General features: G+C 33.9%; 2 protein-coding genes across 2 annotated transcripts in view; both read right to left on the minus strand.

The window, feature by feature from the left end:
• LOC142335775 (uncharacterized) overlaps positions 1–6817 on the minus strand; it is a 72168-nt gene extending 65351 nt beyond the window's left edge. Inside the window, exon 1 of the mRNA XM_075384130.1 lies at positions 6216–6817. The gene's annotated coding sequence lies outside the window, so the exon portion shown is untranslated. The remainder of the gene's footprint in view (positions 1–6215) is intronic.
• Positions 6818–12211: 5394 nt separating this feature from the next.
• Positions 12212–16147, minus strand: LOC142346225 (protein CFAP276-like). Its single transcript, XM_075398742.1, has 3 exons — positions 15775–16147; positions 15129–15361; positions 12212–12492 (listed from the first exon to the last, which is right to left on the minus strand). Exons 1-3 carry the CDS (start codon positions 15868–15870, stop codon positions 12303–12305), a joined length of 519 nt encoding a protein of 172 aa, XP_075254857.1. The 5' UTR covers positions 15871–16147; the 3' UTR covers positions 12212–12302.
• Between the last annotated feature and the right edge of the window lie 2742 nt (positions 16148–18889).

Consider the following 18889-nt stretch of genomic DNA (forward strand, 5'->3'; position numbering starts at 1 on the left):
AAGCAGTAGGGTCCAGTTCCGTTAACAAAGGTTATAATGATAAAACAAAAAAATATTATGCCAAAAATTGCTGAAGTAGTCTAAAAATACGCAGAAAAAAATGAAGAGAAAAAAATTGCTTTGCGTATAGCCCTTGTTCTTTAAAAAATTACTTCAATACTCTTTCTCAAACAATATGAATTTTATGAAATAGATCGAAAATGGGCTTTTAGTCTACTTGAAAAACATACAACCAAAAAAAACAGGTTCAAAAAACCAAACACTTTTCAAAAATTTTTTGCCATTATTTTTTCTTCATCTCTTTCGAAAGAAAATAAGAACAAAAAACCAAACTCGTTTTTTCTCATTTTGCTCACAGGAACAAGTTTTCTTTCATTTTCATACACTCCCTCAACTTGATTTTTATGCTTGCTCACGCATCAACAAAATTTGGAAATCAAATAAACAAAAGTAGCCGGAAGACGACTTCGAAATCGAATCGAAGTAAACTAAGGTTATATTCTAGCCAACAAATTAAAAAAAACTATTTATATCACCATACTTTTCAAGTTAAAATTTTCAAACGAAGAAACCGAATCAGAAGTGAAAATCAAATTATGATAAAATTATCTGCGAAACATTTGACAAGTCGCTACTCCAAAACCAATGCTTATAACACATTGTCTGATATGTTGAAATAACTACGAAGTGACTACCATATTTTTATGACTTCCATAGTTACTACCGTAGTTTACTATTTACCAAAAACTACCTAAGGTCTTGTTCAAATGTCTTTTTAGTAGATAAAAAGAAAATAATAACAGAAACGCATTAAGAAAAAGACAAAAAACAGAGCAAAATGAAAAAAGAAGTATAAAAATCTGTTGAATTTGTAAAATGATCTGTAAATATTTCCCAATCTCAAATATTTTTCTCATTACACTTTAGAAGACGGCTTATTTTTTCTTTGAGAACCTGCACTCCAATTGAATGCCTTGGTGGAAAAATGAGCAAAAATTTAAACTACGAAAGCCACAGAAACATAGAAGCTAGGAAGAAAAAGAATTAAAGAAAGAAATAAAAATCAACAAAAAAATTGAATTTAACATGCTCTCCTAATAAAACCGAAAAAGATTATTAGAAATTGAAAAAATAGGTCACCAAAACTAATATAAAGTTTTATTTCAACACGAAAAAAAAAACGAATATTTTACAAAAAACTTGAAAAAAACACAAAAACCACCAAAAAAGAATAAAAATATCAGTTCACAAAAAGCACAAAATTGACTACAAAAGTCTATTATATGATTGATATTGTGAAAAAAGCTCCCAAACGCACACTTGCTTAACAATAAGGTTTAGAAAAATCAGTTCACTCGGAAAAGTTTGTTGATCGCTCAGCGAAATTTTGTGCACTAATTTTTCTCTCTCATTCTCAATTATGCGGTATGATTGGAAAATTTGTTTTCTCTTCTCTTTGCTCTTCACATCGTTCAGCATTTGTACTGAAATACTTCTCTTTTAATTACATTTTTAAACAAAAATCAGCGTTCTGGTTTTGCAACTAAGATGCCACATAAAGGACACTAGAAAAAAATCAAGCTCTGACAAGTCAAACTGGGATAACTATCATTTTAAGACCCAATTTTCGATTTTGTTGCAATTAGTACTACAAAGCATAAAACAATAAATCGTTCAACGGAACAATCAGTAGTTTTGGCAGTTTTGTAAAATTTCTTTTTTTCGAGCCCGACCAAGGTAAAATAATTAATTAAAGAGATTTGATTTTTGCCTCGGAGTTATCGAGGTTTGAAGTTTTCTTTATTTTTTTCTGACTTCTCATGTTTTTGATGACAAACTCCCTGTTTTTTGCTCAAGTTTTTGTCGTTTTAGCTGAAAATAAGGTAAACTTGATATCGACTTTCTATGGCCTCCGTTTCCTGAGAAAGTGATCTGAATTAATCTTTTGCCAGTTCTTTAGTAATTGAATTTGAAAGAAATTCAAAAGTTTGTCAGTTATTTTTGATTCATTGATTTTTTTGCCAATTTTTTACTTCGCGGTTATTTGAAACAATAACGTGCTTCTAATGAACGAAACGGTCACTGAAAGGCTTTAGTCTCATCATGTAATTTTTCACAACAAAATATCAACGTATTCACTTCGACAGCTGTTTTTTTTAAATTATAATTTCCTTTTCTTTTTTGATAATTACAGATACAAATGATTTCAAATCAAGGCTTAGTCGTTGACAGAGCCCATTTACGCTCAAATGAGGCCCAATAAACATTTTTGTACAAGTTTATTGAAAAGTTTATGTCTTTCATTGCTTCAACGCCAATTTTGCGCAAAATTGTTTCTGAACTTTCGAGTTCTGGCAGTAAATTTTATATTCCGTGATTGTTTTACTCAACCTCACCAATGACATTTCTAATTGCATTCTTAGCGAGATATAAGATATTCTATCGGATTTGCGCAAAATTGTTTCTGAATTCTTGAGATCTAGCGGTGCATTTTGTAATTCTTAGCCTTTTGACTCAATCTCACCAATGATAGTTCTAATTGAATTCTTAAGGAGAGACAAGATAATATCACTGATTGATTTTTTTTTTCTAGTTAAAAAGTTAAGTTCGTCATGATTTCTTAAATTGTTTGTTTTCAGAAAAACAGTAAACTTTTAGTTTTGCTAATTTTTATCTGGCTTTTGCCGACTTGTAGCCTGTTCTCTCTAAACAAAGATCTCATCTTTTTTCTGAAGAAATAAAACTTAGCCTTCTCTGTGATTTTCATATTCAACTAATGCTTGTTTGGTTTTGATAATACCAGTTTTCATAAGGATTTTTTCGAGCACTTGCAGATGGTTGGGGTTATTTTTTGTTGTCTTGTCACAATATCATGCGAATGAGGGGTCATATATTGCATAAATTCAGCTGAAACAATGCACAATTGAACATTTGTAACCTTCTTAGTGATAAGTTTTTCTTTAAACGGCTTCAATGCCGTTTTTTCGCAAAAATTGAATGAAAATTTTTAAAAATATTTTTGCTTTAGTTCAAAGAGTTTTTTGTAGTCATTGGACATATTGTGCATAATGGAAAGCCTCAATTTCGAGATATGAAGGAACCTGTTTAACATTTTAAGTTGATAGCTAATGGCTTTCATGGAATTGAATTTAGATGTTTTCAAAAAAATCAAGGTATTTTTTTAACTTTTTTAATATTCTTCTTAATTGTCTTTTTTTACCTAGTCTCACTAGGGATAGCTCTCATATTTTCCCTAGTGGAAAACAAGTCAATTTGTGTATATAAGGGGTCATACGATGCTATGTTGACTTTTTCTTTTAAAAACTAGACATCGGGTTAGCGTGAAAGGAAATGTAAATTGTTGTTGATTGATTTTTTTGTTTGTCTTCTCTGGTAGTCTCATTATTAACTAATCTAATCGGTCCTCTGATGTGGCACCGATCATTTGGCTTTGACATTTGGGTTTTAAATATTGTTGTTCTTTCATTTATCATCAATTTTTGAAATTGTTAGATTTTAAAGTTTTCTATTTCTTCATTTGAACATTAAGAATTTTCATTCTTCTTCAAAATGAAAATTAAGAAAATAAATTGAAGAAGTATGAATTGTGATTTACATACACTTTCTCTCAATCAAAAGGAAGATCCGATAAGATACATAAAAAAACACTATGAAAATTTATTTCATCAACTCAAAAATCGTGAAACAAATTAAAACGTGCTTGATCTAATTTGTGATTTCCGTGAAGTAACAAAATTGCTGATTATACACCACCCCTCACCGTAGACGTACTTTTTACCACAACACAAATCGACTCATTCTTTACTGGAATGAAATTGATCGTACGAGTCTATTCCAACATAACTCTCAAACTTTCAAAAACAAACATTAATTTCTGTCTGTCAGATAAACCGTTGTGAGTATCTGAAAGCGACTTATATGCATTGGAGGAAATTATATGTACTGTTTGAACCACAAAATATGCCGTATTTATTCGCCAAACAAATACGAAAACTCCTCAGCAAATTCTAGCAAGATAGTACATGAAAGACACAGGCACAGATAAAAAATACAAACGCACACACACACACACACGCCACAGATTACCCACACAATTAAATCACACAAATACTAAGCCCAACACAAAAATCTTTAAAAAAATTTTACATTTTAGCAACTGATTACCTCTCACCGTTCGCCGCACTCAATTAGGTCTTCTTCGTTTTTTCTAAATAACTAGGTAGGCGTGGAATGGTTGGGGCAATTGTATCAGTAAATGTAATTTTATCACTGAAGCTTAAAATAAAATTTTTGAAAACTTTTTGAAAATATTTGGTAACTTTGGTGACCCATGAGCTCATTCAAGATATTAATTTTTTCAAATTTTGCAGACGAGTTATTGGCGTGATTTGAAAAAGTGAATTTTGGTTTTAGACAAACATAAAACGGCAAACTGTTACAAATAAAACGTTAATAATCTTGTTTTTTTCCAATTTCTGACAGTTTTTGCACTCTGCCTCTACTTGTATTGGACTCGGAGTATTTTCAAAGAACTAAAAACTATTAAAATTTTACTGTGAACTGAAAATTAAAATAGATAATTTTTGTTTCATCTTTCAAAAAATTTCTTCGATTGTTTTTGAGGACTTTCACAATCAAGCAGTTTATTTTTTGAATTTACAAAAAACGTCCAAAATCTTGAAAAAGATCAATTTGAAAAACAATTTCAAAATACAGAGAATTGAAAATTAATTTTCTAATTATCGAAAGAAATTATGCACATTTTATTAAAATTTTCAACGTGGCGATCAATAAGCACTCTAACTTTCAATTTATTTTGCATTAAATTAAAGGAGATTAGTTAAAATCATTTGCTCTTACATAGCAGAAAGACTACAAATAAAAAAGATAAAAGATTTCCACCTTCACTTTTCAGTTATGATTTTGATTCCATGAAACCGGTTTCGTATGTGTGCGCGGTTTTGAAAACACTGAAGTGGTTAGTTCTTGTAAAAAAAAACGAAATTGTTAGCAAAAACAGCTCTAGATTTTTGAAAAAAATGCATTTTTCGGCATTTGGTTTTACATTCTCAAAATCGATTTTTGCAATTTGAGAGCAGTAAACTGCATGAAGTCTTCTTTTTTCCACAAAATCTGTTCGATGCAGAGAAACAATGGTTCATACTATAGTTCTGTAATGGCAGAAAACAGGGCGACAGAAAAAAGAAAAAAATTTAAGAGAAAAAAACGAAATTTTTAATTTTTTTGAAAATTTGTCAGATTGTTAAAATGTTAAATTTTAGGCGTGAAACTGAAATGATTACTCGTGAAAATAACAGCTCATTTTAACCCAACTAATTTTACTACAAGTTTCTCCGCTGTTTCTATAATAAAAGTCAACGTGATCTGTTTGAAAATTAGTTGGAACAATTATTGTACCAAACCTCAAACCAAATTTAGTTTTCAACATTTTATTGAAAATATTAATTTAACAATACGAACTGAGCTCAGATTAGAAAACGTCCCACCCTTTTTCACCCTGTCAATTCTGCATATTTTGTAAACCAAAAAAAATTCATTTTGCCAATACAATCTGTAGAACTAAATAGTTAAATTTAGAGTAGAAATTTGTCAAAATTTTCAGATATTCAGAGCAAATTTGAAATCAAAATGCACCTTTATTAAGTAATTTTTACCTTTGTTGCAGGTCCAGACACAAAAAAAACAGCACAAAATGAAATGGAAGCCTGTTAATGAACGGAATTTTGCGCAAATTCGTTTACTGGAAAAAGAAATGAACTAAAGGGAACATTGGTTTCGGGAATTTTTCAAATCAAGAGAAACGCGAGTAAATAAAGTATAAATCCCATATTTCTTTCCCCTAATTATTGTGGTACTTATTGAAACCGTTTTATTAGCCTAGTGCTCTGCTGTAATTGGAACCAAATGTGAAACGGTGACCTTTTCGTAGACATTTGTTAGAGTTTGGACAATGCAAAACTTCGACTGAACCAATTGATAATTCAACGAACTCTACTTAAATTCTTCTATATATCAATAAATATAATCTTCGAAAAGTGCTTCGGAATGCTAACAATGTTTGAATTTGATTATTTCAGTTTTAAGATAGAAATGAAAATACATGGAAACGCTATTAATGTTTCTGAATATGATTATTTAAATTGTATTAAGAAAGAAATGAAAACAAGGCTTACCTTTAACTGAAGATAGGTGGGTGCGTGCACTTTACCTCAATTTAAACTAGGCTAATCGACCGTGAACAATAAGATGATCAATACGATTAAAATCCATAATGCGTTCTGTTCACAATTTAGGTTCAGTTACAGCGATTGGTTATGTAAAGCATGAATGAAAGCCTTAACTCAGCGGTCCATTGGGGATCAGGTTTATCTCTAATTTGTTTTTGTTATTTGGTGCAAGACGTGGCATGATGAAAGCACTGAAGGGGGGTAATTATTTCACCTACATGTATATCTTTATCAGTTTTTCTGCAATCGATATGGGCGAGCGCGTGGATATTCTATTCGGGGGAGGGGTATAAGGGCTGCATATGGAGTAATACAGGGAAGAAGAATGGCTCCTTTGGGAAAATAGAATCAGTCACTCAGAACCAAAACAGGGAAAGACTGGGAAAAATTATTGTGTGAAGATAAAAAGAAAAATATCAGACATGCTGCGTTGATGCACATGCTAAACTGCATCCTAATAAGCATAAACAACTGCCGTGTTTTGATTTATGTCCAGATAATGTGAAAAACAACGCAGGTCAACCAACTACTGTAGCCCCGATGAAAGTTCAATATTTCTGACGCAGTTCAGCCCTAACCAGAAAGTTTTTTATTGAATTTCCTGGACTTACTAAGACTATATTTTCCAAAATTTTCCAGTCGGATTAGCCAGCGGGATATTTCAACGGGTCATAATTATAGCTCATCTAATTCGCATCACTTTTATCCGCAAAATAAAGTTTTCACTTTGTCTGTGTTGGAAAAAACTCCTTCATTTTATTTTGCAATAAAATTAGACTGAACAAAAATGTTTTCACTATATAGTCCATTAAAAGCACAGGAAGTAACTCAGAAATCTATAAATCCACTTAACAAAGGACGCTCTTTCCTTGAATCTCCGCGTATGACATCTCGGACAAGAAAGCCTTCCAATCTAATCAAAGCAGACACAAAAGAACACTTCAAAGCAAGACTCACTTCATCGATTGAAAACAGGAGAATCCTTAATAACCTTATTACTACCTCAATTCACGCAAACCAATCTGTATAATCTTACCTCTTCTACCTACCCCTCCCCAGTCTTTGTAGTAGGCGTGTGTTAAAGTGCACGTACGGGGCTTAACGCACACAATGCTTTGACCAAGATGCAATTAGGAATTTTCCCGTAGATTTGTCTTCAGACGGGCAGGAATATTAAAAAGGTATTAGATACATGTATTGCAATGGCTGGCAAGCGCCCTCTGACATTAATACATCTTCTATAATCCGTAAACAAAGGAAGAATGCAATGTCTCGGCCAAATTTAGCCATTTTACTGGTAATGAGCGCTTTTAGCTGCTGGATATATCGTTCATTTTAAGACATTTCATCAGAGCTTTGTCTTGTCGCTGATTCCGAGAATCATCCTGTTTGTTTCTGCAATGAATATATCGCGTAAGATTGAAGCTACGTAAAATTAAGTGCGCTTGGAGGAGTAAAAATTCTGTGCTGGCACTGAATTTCATCGGGACGCTGAAAGTTTTCAGTCAAAAATATTTCCCGATTTACCCGAAATCATATGAGAACAAAAAAACTTAGATATTTAAGACCTGAAAAGGTTCAGTTATGAAATCAATGAATACTACAGAAATCAAACAAAAACAATTAGCTGTATGTGTCTTCGACGGGTTGCTGCTGAAAGCTTTATCCAATTCTGTTTTAACAAACACTTGAGCCTTTAAATGAACCATCACTATATTTTAAGAAATTACCAAGCTGCAGCATCTTTGATACCCTCTAGAGGAAATGGTTAACACTGATTCAAAAAATCGCAAAATTATGCCAAATATTCGCAAGTTTTTTTCAGAAAAATGATGCTCAATTTATGATCAGTATATTTAAGACTGATGGCAACTATTGGAATTGGGGTTTTTCACAACCTAAATTTTGCATAACTTCTTTTTATACAAAATTGTTGTTCTCAGTTTTACTCACGAGTGTGTTTCTGAAAGGTAATCGTTCTTTTCTCCGACTCAAAAACTGATCGACGAAGATTAGGCTTGATGTAATTACTGTCTGGCTGGTAGCAAAAGAGCAAGAAGACGCATTAAAGTATGTTAGCTCTGATCAGACCATCTTCGAGTGCACACATATTCTCGGTGCGTTCGAATTATATCGTATGGAAAAAGCTTCGAACGCATATTTATCTGGACAATGGTCTGGAACTTGTTTGATCAAGGATCACTTCGCTCTGTGGCGGTCTGATCAGAAGCAGTTGCAAGCGCAATCTGATTAGAAGTAAATTCGAGCGCTCACTAGTCTGATCAGAGGCCAAGTTAAGCAACTTCTTTTCCAAGTTTTTTGCTTTTTTATTGACAGATGTTGTCTCTGCTAAGAGCCAACAATACGCATCATTGTGATCAGAACCCCATTGAGAGCCTGATGGGATTGATCAGAACCATGGTATCCAGTTGATAGCAAGTGCCGGTCCCCTCAAGAAAAGATTTGGAATCACTGTAGATCAAGACGTTTTTTTGCAAAGTGGTCTAATTTTCTCTATTCAGCGAAAAATTGAAAACAATCATACTCAATAGTTTTGTTTTTGCCACTTGGTTTTCTTTTCATTAGCTATATTTTCAGAGTTGGCTTTTTGTTAGTTGAATATATGATTGACAAGGCGGCTCGGTAATGTGCGATGGCACATAAGGTTCCGACCCCGCCCACCCACAAATTTGGCATAATTGTCTACCAAATGAGGAACAGTAGAAGAACCCAAAAATTATTTTTTGCGATTCCCAAAAAATCCCAAGTCTTTTTCAAAAAATTCTTTATCAACGATAAGATAGCCTCCAAAGCAAATAACTCAGTGGAGTAAAAGTTGATGCATTAGATTGCTGGAATATGTCAATATTAAGAAAGCGAGTCAAGACGAAAAGCAAAATCAAACAACAACAACAACAAACATTAATTACATCAAAAAATTTATGTCCCTCTTAAAAACTAAATTTAATAACAAAATCAACATACCGTCAGATAAACCCAAAACTAAACAAAAATAAATTATAAATCCCCAGAAAACATATGCGACCAGTACATAAAAAGGTTTGGTAACAATTATACAAGAAAGAAAAAAAACAGTAAAGTAAAAAAAATTAACTTATGTTTTTGAAACAGTTAACTTCAAAGTAATAAATACCATTAGGAATCAATTTATATTACCACAAATTTACGATTTTCACTACTTCTATAGAAGGGCATTAGGACCTGTCCTTATTCATTTTTTAAAGCGGCTAAAAACAACAACAAAGAACAAACAAAATTTCAATTGAAACTTGCCAGAAAACGCTGTCAAAACCGTCAAGCCAATTTTTGGCACTCAAAATACATTTCATTGCGCCTTCTTCAAACAGCTATAATTTAGTACGTGGCTATTCATTAGTAAGACTAGGTAACAAGCAGACAAAAAAGCGAAGTGCTAAAGTATGTAATTTTTTTTCGAAACAAAATTACATTTAATGTCATGAAAGGCATTAATAACAAAAAGAGCTATTTAAATAGGGTCGTTTATTCAAAAAAAGCCCTTGAGACCTGTAATTATCCAGAATATTTCTTGCATCTACAAAAAGAACGTCAAATATGACATGACAAAAATCACATTAGTTTACTTTTTTTTGTGAAAAACCGGTGTCGAAGCCAGTAAGGTCATAACAAATTCTTTAAAAGATTTTGGGACAACAATCCCTCTTATTCCTTTGACACCCATAATGTTATATTTGACCTGTAGTTAACTAACGAGATTAGGTAACAAAAAGAAACATAAAAAGAACAAAATTGCGAAGTTGAAAAAAATTTTTTTTTTAAATTTTGGAAAACGATTGTTTTGATCGTCATGAAAGCCATCAGCTATCTACTAATATCAGAATATCGGTTCTTCTACTCTTCTATGAAAAGCCAATGAAAGCTATCACTATACAGGAAATTTCATACGACCGAAATGACAAAGTATAAATGACAGTTAGAGACAAAATTAAAAAATTCAATTGATTTCTTCAAGAAAGAGGCGTCGAGGCCGTTAAAACGATGATGTATATCTTTCAGAATTTTAATATGTTCAATTTTGCCTTATTCTGAATGCTAATGAGGTGACATGAGAACCGTCAAAAAATGTGATAATGTGACAAAATTAGAAAACGTGAAAAACTGGCAAATATCAAAACAAAAAAAATCTGAAATCTTGTGGTATCAAAGCCAGAAAACAATAATTTCAGGCTTAAAACTACAACTGAGAATAAATGTTAAATAAGTAGAAAGAAGAAGCGGTCGTTTTTTTGCTGACATTAAGCTGGAAGTTGTACAAATTAAGAAAAAAAGTAGAGAAAAAGTTAATTAAGCCATTATTTATTGAAAGGTCAATTATTTTTAAAAAAAGAAACGACCATAAATTTTCAGTTAAAAAACTTAATGCATTAGCTTGGAGCTGCTTAACAAGCAAATCGGTTGGACCTATCACTCCTGAGCTTTGATTTGATATGTTCTGTTTTTTATTATTAAAAAAAAGTCTTTTTTTTAAAAAAAAAAAAAGACCGACTGATTAAAACCCGATTTTTTTTGGATTGTAACAGTCCTAGAATGGCCAAAAACAAGCCCTAATAATACTTATTGTCCCTTAGGAATAACTGATTTTTCGAATGTTGTAGATATAGATAATTTGTTAGTTGAAAACTCAAAATAAATTCTGCATTTTTGATAATCAACGAGTAAAGTTGGCAAAAAACGGCAAGGTTTTAACTACAGTGCACTCTCAGCGGACTCTGAAGTAGAAATAGCCCCCCTCTGAGTCTACAAAGATTTTTTGAGTGTTGTTTGGGGATGTACTGTCGGCAATTTTAATCAAAGTGGACTAAATTAGCTTATTTCGTGCTGTTTTTGATGAAAAATTCTAAATTTTGAAATGTTTATCCAGATTTTTTGACCAAAAAATTAAATCAAAACAATCAACAATGCTTGTTCGTCTTCAAAAATAAAATCAACGACACTATTCCTAAAAATTATAACAAATTTTAGCAAAATTGACGAAAATTTAGGCAAAAATTCTGGAAAATGTGAATAAAAACAACGTGAATTCACTCTTCTTTTCTCAGAACTTCAAACCTCGATAACTCTCTGTAGAAATCGAAAATTAAAAAATCTTTTTGATTCCATATTCTACGCTGGATGAGCTTTCTAATGATACCAGTCTCAACTCTCTACGATGAATATATCGAGCGGCGAAAATTCACGGAACAAAAAAAAAACCCAGTTGAGTATATAGTTCCTCCCCCCTCAAGAGGGTCGGAACAAAAATATCAATTTTCATGAAATGAATATATTATAGCAATAATGAGAGACTTGTTCATGGCCAAAATTATTCTCTGATCAGGCCTAGCCGAACGCACTTCTGTCTAATAGGAGTTAACTTCGAGAGCACATTAGACTGATCAGAGGCACATTCCAGCGCATTTTAGTCTGATCACAGGCAATCTCGAGCGAACATCAGTCTGATCAGAGGCGGGTTCGAGCGCACACTAGTATGGTCAAGGGGTGACTTTCGAGTGCACAAAAGTCTGATCAGAGGAAGTTTCCGAACGCATTTTATGCGCACACGGAACTTCGAGCGCACAAAAGTCTAGTCAGAGGCCAATTCAGTTTGGGTGGGTCTAATCAGATGTCGCTTTCGTCTGGGACGGTCTGATCAGCCTTTTAATTATAGTTGAAACATTGCTTTTCTCATTTTGTGCACAGGTCTAAAAAAGTCCTTCTGACTCAATACGTACATTTCAATTCTATCAATTATCAAATCCAGGTCATATTTATAATGCTCTGATATTAATAACAAACAAAAATATTTTTTTTAGAGCAGAATCTTCGGGCATTTTATTAAAGAATTATGCGATCATTTTCCAGGACGAAAAAAATATATATACATATGGTCATTAGAGAAGAAATGATTTATCTAAGAAGTTTAATTTGGTAAGGGGAAGAACATTTTAAACAAATTTTTTAGTTTCCACTTGTTATATCGTACAATAAATGAGTCTATGCAGTGAAAATGCCTCCGTCTGTCTTCCTCGAGTATCCTGGGTTTGTGATCTCTGTGTGGACACCCACTATGGCACCCTTGACGTTGTTAGGGTCCAAGCGTCTCTCCTGCTCTGCAACTCTCAGGGGAGGGTACATTGGGTCATAGGGCAGCTTAGAAAGCACTTCTCGGTTCTTCAACACACGCCTGAAAAAGAGAAGAACTCATGGTGATGTTCCAAAATATACAGGCTGGGTTGCTTCAGAGTGCAAAAAGAAAGCTGTAAATTTCCCTTTTCTCCAGATATTGGCAAATTCTATATACTAGATAACAGTAGACAACCATAGCATGTCCTATTTGAAAAATCCAGTAGATAGCCGGTAGATAACATAGATAACATCTATGGCCTAATTATATACAAAACGATGGTTTTCGACAACTGTTCGCTATAAAGTCGGGGGCACACTGTCTTTTGCCGAGACCAACTCGAAATTTTTGTTTCATGTGAAAGTTGAGAAAAGATCTAAATGAGTTCCCAGAAGACGATATTTGTCAACTAATCAACTGATGTTGGCTCTTAAATGTCCCGGAGATCCCGACTTAATAAATTATCATCATTAGCCATATTTTTCAAGAAAAGACGGTGTGTGACCAAAAAAGGACCAGGAAAAGTGTTGGCTCTTAAATGTCCCGGAGATCCCGACTTAATAAATTATCATCATTAGCCATATTTTTCAAGAAAAGACGGTGTGTGACCAAAAAAGGACCAGGAAAAGAGGTGTAGACATAAAATTCATTAACCATTAGGCAACACTTCGAGCACATATTGGCTCAAATGTTTTTTCAGGTGACTTTCCGAAAAGTATTAAACACTGTGAGCGTACACACTCTAATGAATAAGTTGTGATCACAAGACGAGTCTTCAAATGACAGCTCAGTATAAAAGAGGATATTAAGTCTCTCGCAGTGTGGACCAGTTTGCTCAGTGGAGAGAAGAGGATTGCAATCAATTAGGAGATTGTTGACGCAACACAAAGAGGTCCCAAACTTTATTCTGACAGTAATTGTGTTGACATAGAATGAACATAACGAGCAAAGAGTTGCTCTAATTAAGACAGTCAAATCATATTAATAATATAGCAGCAAGTAGTTTTAAAAAAAAAACATTACATAAAATAAAAATGCAACGAAAACAAGTAACTTTCGAGCCTAAGCAAAAAGAGCATTATACAAATCATCACTAATATCGGTAAAGTTATACACAAGTGGAATAGGGAAACCTTTGACAAAATGCAATAATATTTTATGTTGCCACGATATCATTTAAATTTGTTCTGCGTATTTTTGTGGATCCATTTGAAAGATTAAACGGTTTACTTACTGTACATTTGAAAAACGTATACTCTGATAATGATTAATGTAATAGGACAATATTCTGGATAAAAAATATTGATCAAAAACACTGAACTCAATCGCTTTGACCTACGTAACACCATTAATAATTAATAAAAGTTCGGTTCTGAAATTAGGTCGCCGGCTGATAGTTCCTCTTCAAACTTTTCCGCCATCCGGAACTGGCGTGCTTTCTAGAGATTTTCTAAGAAGAAAACGTCTTTTTGAGCAAAGATTTTGTAGATAAATTGATTATATTGATGTTTTGAGAAATTGTTACTATATTTGTAATTCACATTCAATTAATAATGCCGGAACGGTTTCGTAAACAAATGTCAAGCAATTGAACCATTATTTGGTTAACGCACCACTTGTCTGGTTGGGTCTGAAAATTTTAAGATTGGACGCATATAATAGCAAAAAGTTGGAAACATAAATCAACAATTTTTGGAGTTTTGTATAGGATAAGGTAAATTTTCCTATAAAACATCACGACAACCCGGCTATTTATATAGACCAAAATGTATTTTCCAAGTAATGAGGAGGTTGACAATTAGCATTCAAGCTGACACTGGGAAAATCAGAAAAATACAAAAATTGTTAATTCTTAAAATTATGCAACCTGTAATAAATTTTAGAACATATGCCTCAAAGTAATTGATGCTTGAGATAGAAGGGCGTTTTTCCAATAAGCAACGGAAATTTTAAGGAAAATTTGTCGAAGAAGTCATCTCTGCTTATGATAGTCTTTTTTTGTTTTTGGAGCCAGATCAAACAGCTAGCTTGAACAAATCAATTTCATTCCAGACAAAACTATTTGGATTTTTTCCGTCTGTGCCTCATTATGCAAAAAACATTGCATGTGTGTCTGGGGGAGCAAATAATATGCACATACTAAGCTGGTAGTAACATTTTTACAAAGGATATTGCTAGAAATGATTTTTGGCTTCTTGATATGTTGCTTGACTCTTCTCACAGTCACTTCTGGACGAGGTCAATGAGAATAGCGTACCGGCTTGATTCTAGCCCGAATTTCAAAGTGACTTTTGGAGAGTCATGTAGTTTTGCTCGAAAAACAAACGTTACAAGATTTAAAACGCGGATGTTTGGATTTTAGCAATTATAATCTCACTATATTTATGCTTAACTGGTATACGTTATATAAACACAAAGCGGGGAGCTAAAAATCGGGAGGATCTGAAAGTTGCCACACCGCGCATGTGCAATATTTTTACATAATCAGTTACTATACAACGGAACTGTAATGGGGGGGGGGGGGGTGTAAAACGCACAGGAGGCACAAACGGAAACGATCCAAGATATTATGGCATTGTAACTTCTGCGGCCGCAGCCTTTAGGCATTTTTGAAAAATGCATGTGCGTGTATTAACGACAGATGCTCATTTTCTGGTGACAAAAGTAAATCTTTCAAAATATAAACAATTATGTACCCGTGTGGGAGGTTAAGTGTCTCCCTTTGAAGGACAGAGTAGTTGCTAGGTTGGAACAGGTCAGCATGTTGGTCATAGCTTGTCTTCAGCTCAAAGTCCAGAGCATCGTTGGGTGCGAGGGGGTCGAAGTGGTTCACCCTCCTACGCACACTCTGCAGAGTTGGGGTCATGTTCAGTCTGTTCCAGGGATCCTTCTGCTGGTCCAAATGGGTCGCCTCTTTGTACACTCGGGGCTACAATATATACCATTATCATCAGCATGATCTTAATCAACCGGTGCCCGCCGATAATTCATTGCATATCGAAATCTGCAAGTTCCAGTTTCAAACATCACTTTCACGTTCCTGTTTAAGATCTTTCCTATTATAGACCCCAGCTTAGTGGTTCTATAACATGCAGTCCAGTTACAGCATAAGGGGGAGCTATAAATTGCTGGCGGCTATGAAAGACCCGGGGTTTCAAAGTGAAAAATTATTGGGTCTTTCCCATTATAGCCACCACACCCCCCTCCCCAGCTTATTGGTCAGATATCATATGGCCCCCATCTTGGTAAACCAACCATAATGGGGGCTATAATTTCATAATTTTGTGGGGGAGGGGGGACATTAGCGGGAAAAACCCAAATTATCGAACTTTTGCAACTTACCATAGTTCCAGCTGGCTTGCCTCTAAAGTTGTCGTCATTCTGGAATTTCTCAAAGGGGTAGGGATCCCTGCTGGACATAAGACTGCTCGCAATCATTCTCTCTAATTTTTACGATTAATGAATGGGTAAAGCTAGTTATAGTTATCAATATAACAATAATACTAACGACAGCAGTTATAACTAATCTTAGTTATTATAGTTTGTTTATTCGGACGTTACGGAGATTAGCGATTAGTTTAATAAGGATTGGTTGTTTGGTTGCTGACGGAGCTTAGATGCGGCTTAGCTGGTAATACACAAATGCGAAAAATAATGATGTTATTATTTGCTATTTTGATGGAATTTTTCTCTCGCACGTGCGCAAAATGATACACTGTTCTTTCAATTTGTTCAATCAACTCAAACGTGTGTTGAAGCAACGGTCAAACCACACAAAACAGAATGATGAGAGCCGTATCAAATATGTACTACATTCACTTCATTATATGTACAAGAAACTTATGAAAATGTTTTACGTAACTCTACAAAAATACAAGATCTCATACATAAATCAATGTGACTTTGGTGATAATTTATGTTAAAAAAAACTCTCGTTTACTTTGCGCCTACATTGTTGCCAATCAATAACTCAGTCTGCGTACAATTCACTGCGGAGTGGTAGTTGTGCCCAATAAATGATTCCGACGCGTTATACCAAAATATCTCAAATTCATACAACGTAACTTTGGTAAAACTCGCTGCAATCAAAATAAGGGTTACCACTAATATGAAACCAATTCAAGACGTGGATCGGCACCCCTAGCAAAAATAAAATTTTATTTCCTTAAGCCTGAGCAAAAATACTTCTAGATTATATTAGTTTATGAGCACTATTCATACCCAGATTAAATAGTCTACCAAAAATTCTGCGAAGAAGAAATTCTTCAAAAATTGCAGCAGTGTGTGTGATCTGATAGCCATTTTGATAACCAACAACTGGTGACATTTGTGAAAAGTTTCAGCTTCGTAATCAATCTAACTTCTACACTTAAATATATGGACGGATCCAAAAGAAGACAATAAAAATACCCAATTTTTTTCCTCTTAGAGCTCATATTTGAAAACAAAATTGCTGTTTTTTTTAACAAAAAGTTAAACAGTTGCTCTTCGGCGCTTGACTTTTGATCTATTTGAAAAATGTTAGCTGAAAATTTTTTTGTTCAGAAGCAAAAATGCCAGTGTCATTTACAACGGCTGTTTTATTTCAATTTGTCTCGTCTATGTTTCAGCTAAAAAGTTTGTCATCCTGGCTAGAAATTAACAGAATTCAATTTATTTCAGCTTGGTCATCAAAAAATTGGACACTCTAATGAAGATAAACAACAGATAATTAGTTACGAAGCACTTAAATTTTGAAAAAAGAACTTATTGAATATTGCGACAACCCTTTGATGTTGCACTTTTACTCTACTATACGATTGACTTCTCTCCGAAATTTTAGTTCAGCATGGAGTGTTCTCTATTTTCTCTTTCCGATTTCTATCCAGTGTTTTCTATTTCAATCTTCAGTTATTTCTACTCTACACTCATCGGGAGAGAATATTGTAATGTAAAAGTTATCAATATCTGCGTTGACAATGATCCCAACGATCTAAAAACTTTTTTAAAAAGTTTTTTTGAAAAAGTATGTAAAAGTATGTTTTATGTTCTCTAACTTGCTAACGTGATCCGCCGGTACGCATTTTCAAAAACTGATCTAAGTAACATTTTGGGGGCAGATCTCCTTTTAATAACTAGCATTTTACTCCCACACAACAACGGTGAAGACATAACGTGTTTGCTCTATGTGTTTCAAACACATAAAGCTATAGAGCTATGATGTTTCAACCTATAAAAATGAATTATACTGGGAAAAAAACAATTGCAAAAGACACCATCATTTCGCCAATAAAAGCATAGCTCGACTTTGGTTCGCAGTATCTAACTTTAATTGAGAATCTGCTGAAGTATCATTGAAGCAATGAAATGATGACTGATGATTTAAAAAACTATAAAGAAAAGTGTAGAAAATTATTTGATGCTCTTAAATAGTGCCAAAATTTTGCGCAATGACGCCTGATATTACACAGAACTAATTTCCATTATTTCCTGACATTGCTTAGAAAATAATCTAAACTCGGTTGACGCATTTTTGCTGCGACAAATTGCTGCCTTTTTTATAGATTTTGTTGAAAAGTTTCAAATAAATTTTGTAAAAAGACAATTTCTTTATTGAGCAGATAGGTTTTTTAGTTTTTTCATTTCTCTATCTACAACCTCTTTCATCCTACCAGCTCTCACCAGTACTTTCTTGTCCCGTTCACCTGTTTAATTCATAAATTGCTATATGTATATTTTGTTGTAGCGCACGTGATTGGCAGCAACGATGAGGGCCAAAGAATAACTGAACTTTTTCAAGTTTGGGTTACATGTTGACTTGTTGAGTTTTTAATAGCATAATTAGTTTATTTTTGCCTTGATTTTCACAGTAAAGCTTCTAGGGGTTTGCCTGATCTCGCCAACCTAATCAATCAACGGGTAGACCCAACAAGTGGTTTGCTGGTCGCAATTTTCTTCACACCAACTCATCGAAGTGTTCTTCACATTCTTCTTCTCAATCGTCACCTTGTTCTTGACAAACACCAAATGTACCCTGAGTCGTTACGCAAGCAGCACCAGTCTTTGGATGGTAGATCGTTGCAAGCAGGCAGCGAAGTATTTTGCTCTTACTTCCCACGTCGTCCGTGCTGAGTCGTCGCAAACTACCGGTCTAATTCCAATTGATACCCCTGTTGAGAGGTCGACTTATGAAAAGACTGTGGTCGACGGATATCGGATATGAAAAGACAGTGATCGACCGATGATGGATATGATCAGACTTTAGGCCAGCCTTAATGGTCATGGTCAACTTTAGGTCGTCCGATATTGGGCATGGTCGAGTTTAAGTCGACCGACATTGGTCATGGTGGACTTTAAGTCAAGGATACTGGTCATGGACGACTTTAGGTCGACGATATTGGTCATTGTCGACTTTAAGGCAACAAAAACAGAATAATGAAAAAAAATGATAAGGTTTTCTTGAGAAATAGTTTTTGAA

Source organism: Convolutriloba macropyga, chromosome 1 (assembly GCF_964194025.1).
Source record: "Convolutriloba macropyga chromosome 1, txConMacr16.3, whole genome shotgun sequence".
Lineage (NCBI taxonomy): Eukaryota > Metazoa > Xenacoelomorpha > Acoela > Convolutidae > Convolutriloba > Convolutriloba macropyga.

What these genes read in the sequence shown, in the direction of transcription:
- LOC142346225 (XM_075398742.1), bottom strand. Translation starts at nt 15,870, where the DNA reads ATGATTGCGAGCAGTCTTATGTCCAGCAGGGATCCCTACCCCTTTGAG. An exon ending in GCAAGCCAGCTGGAACTATG is followed by an intron (nt 15,362 to 15,774) that starts GTAAGTTGCAAA and finishes TATATATTGTAG; the next exon opens with CCCCGAGTGTACAAAGAGGC. An exon ending in ACACTTAACCTCCCACACGG is followed by an intron (nt 12,493 to 15,128) that starts GTACATAATTGT and finishes TCTCTTTTTCAG; the next exon opens with GCGTGTGTTGAAGAACCGAG.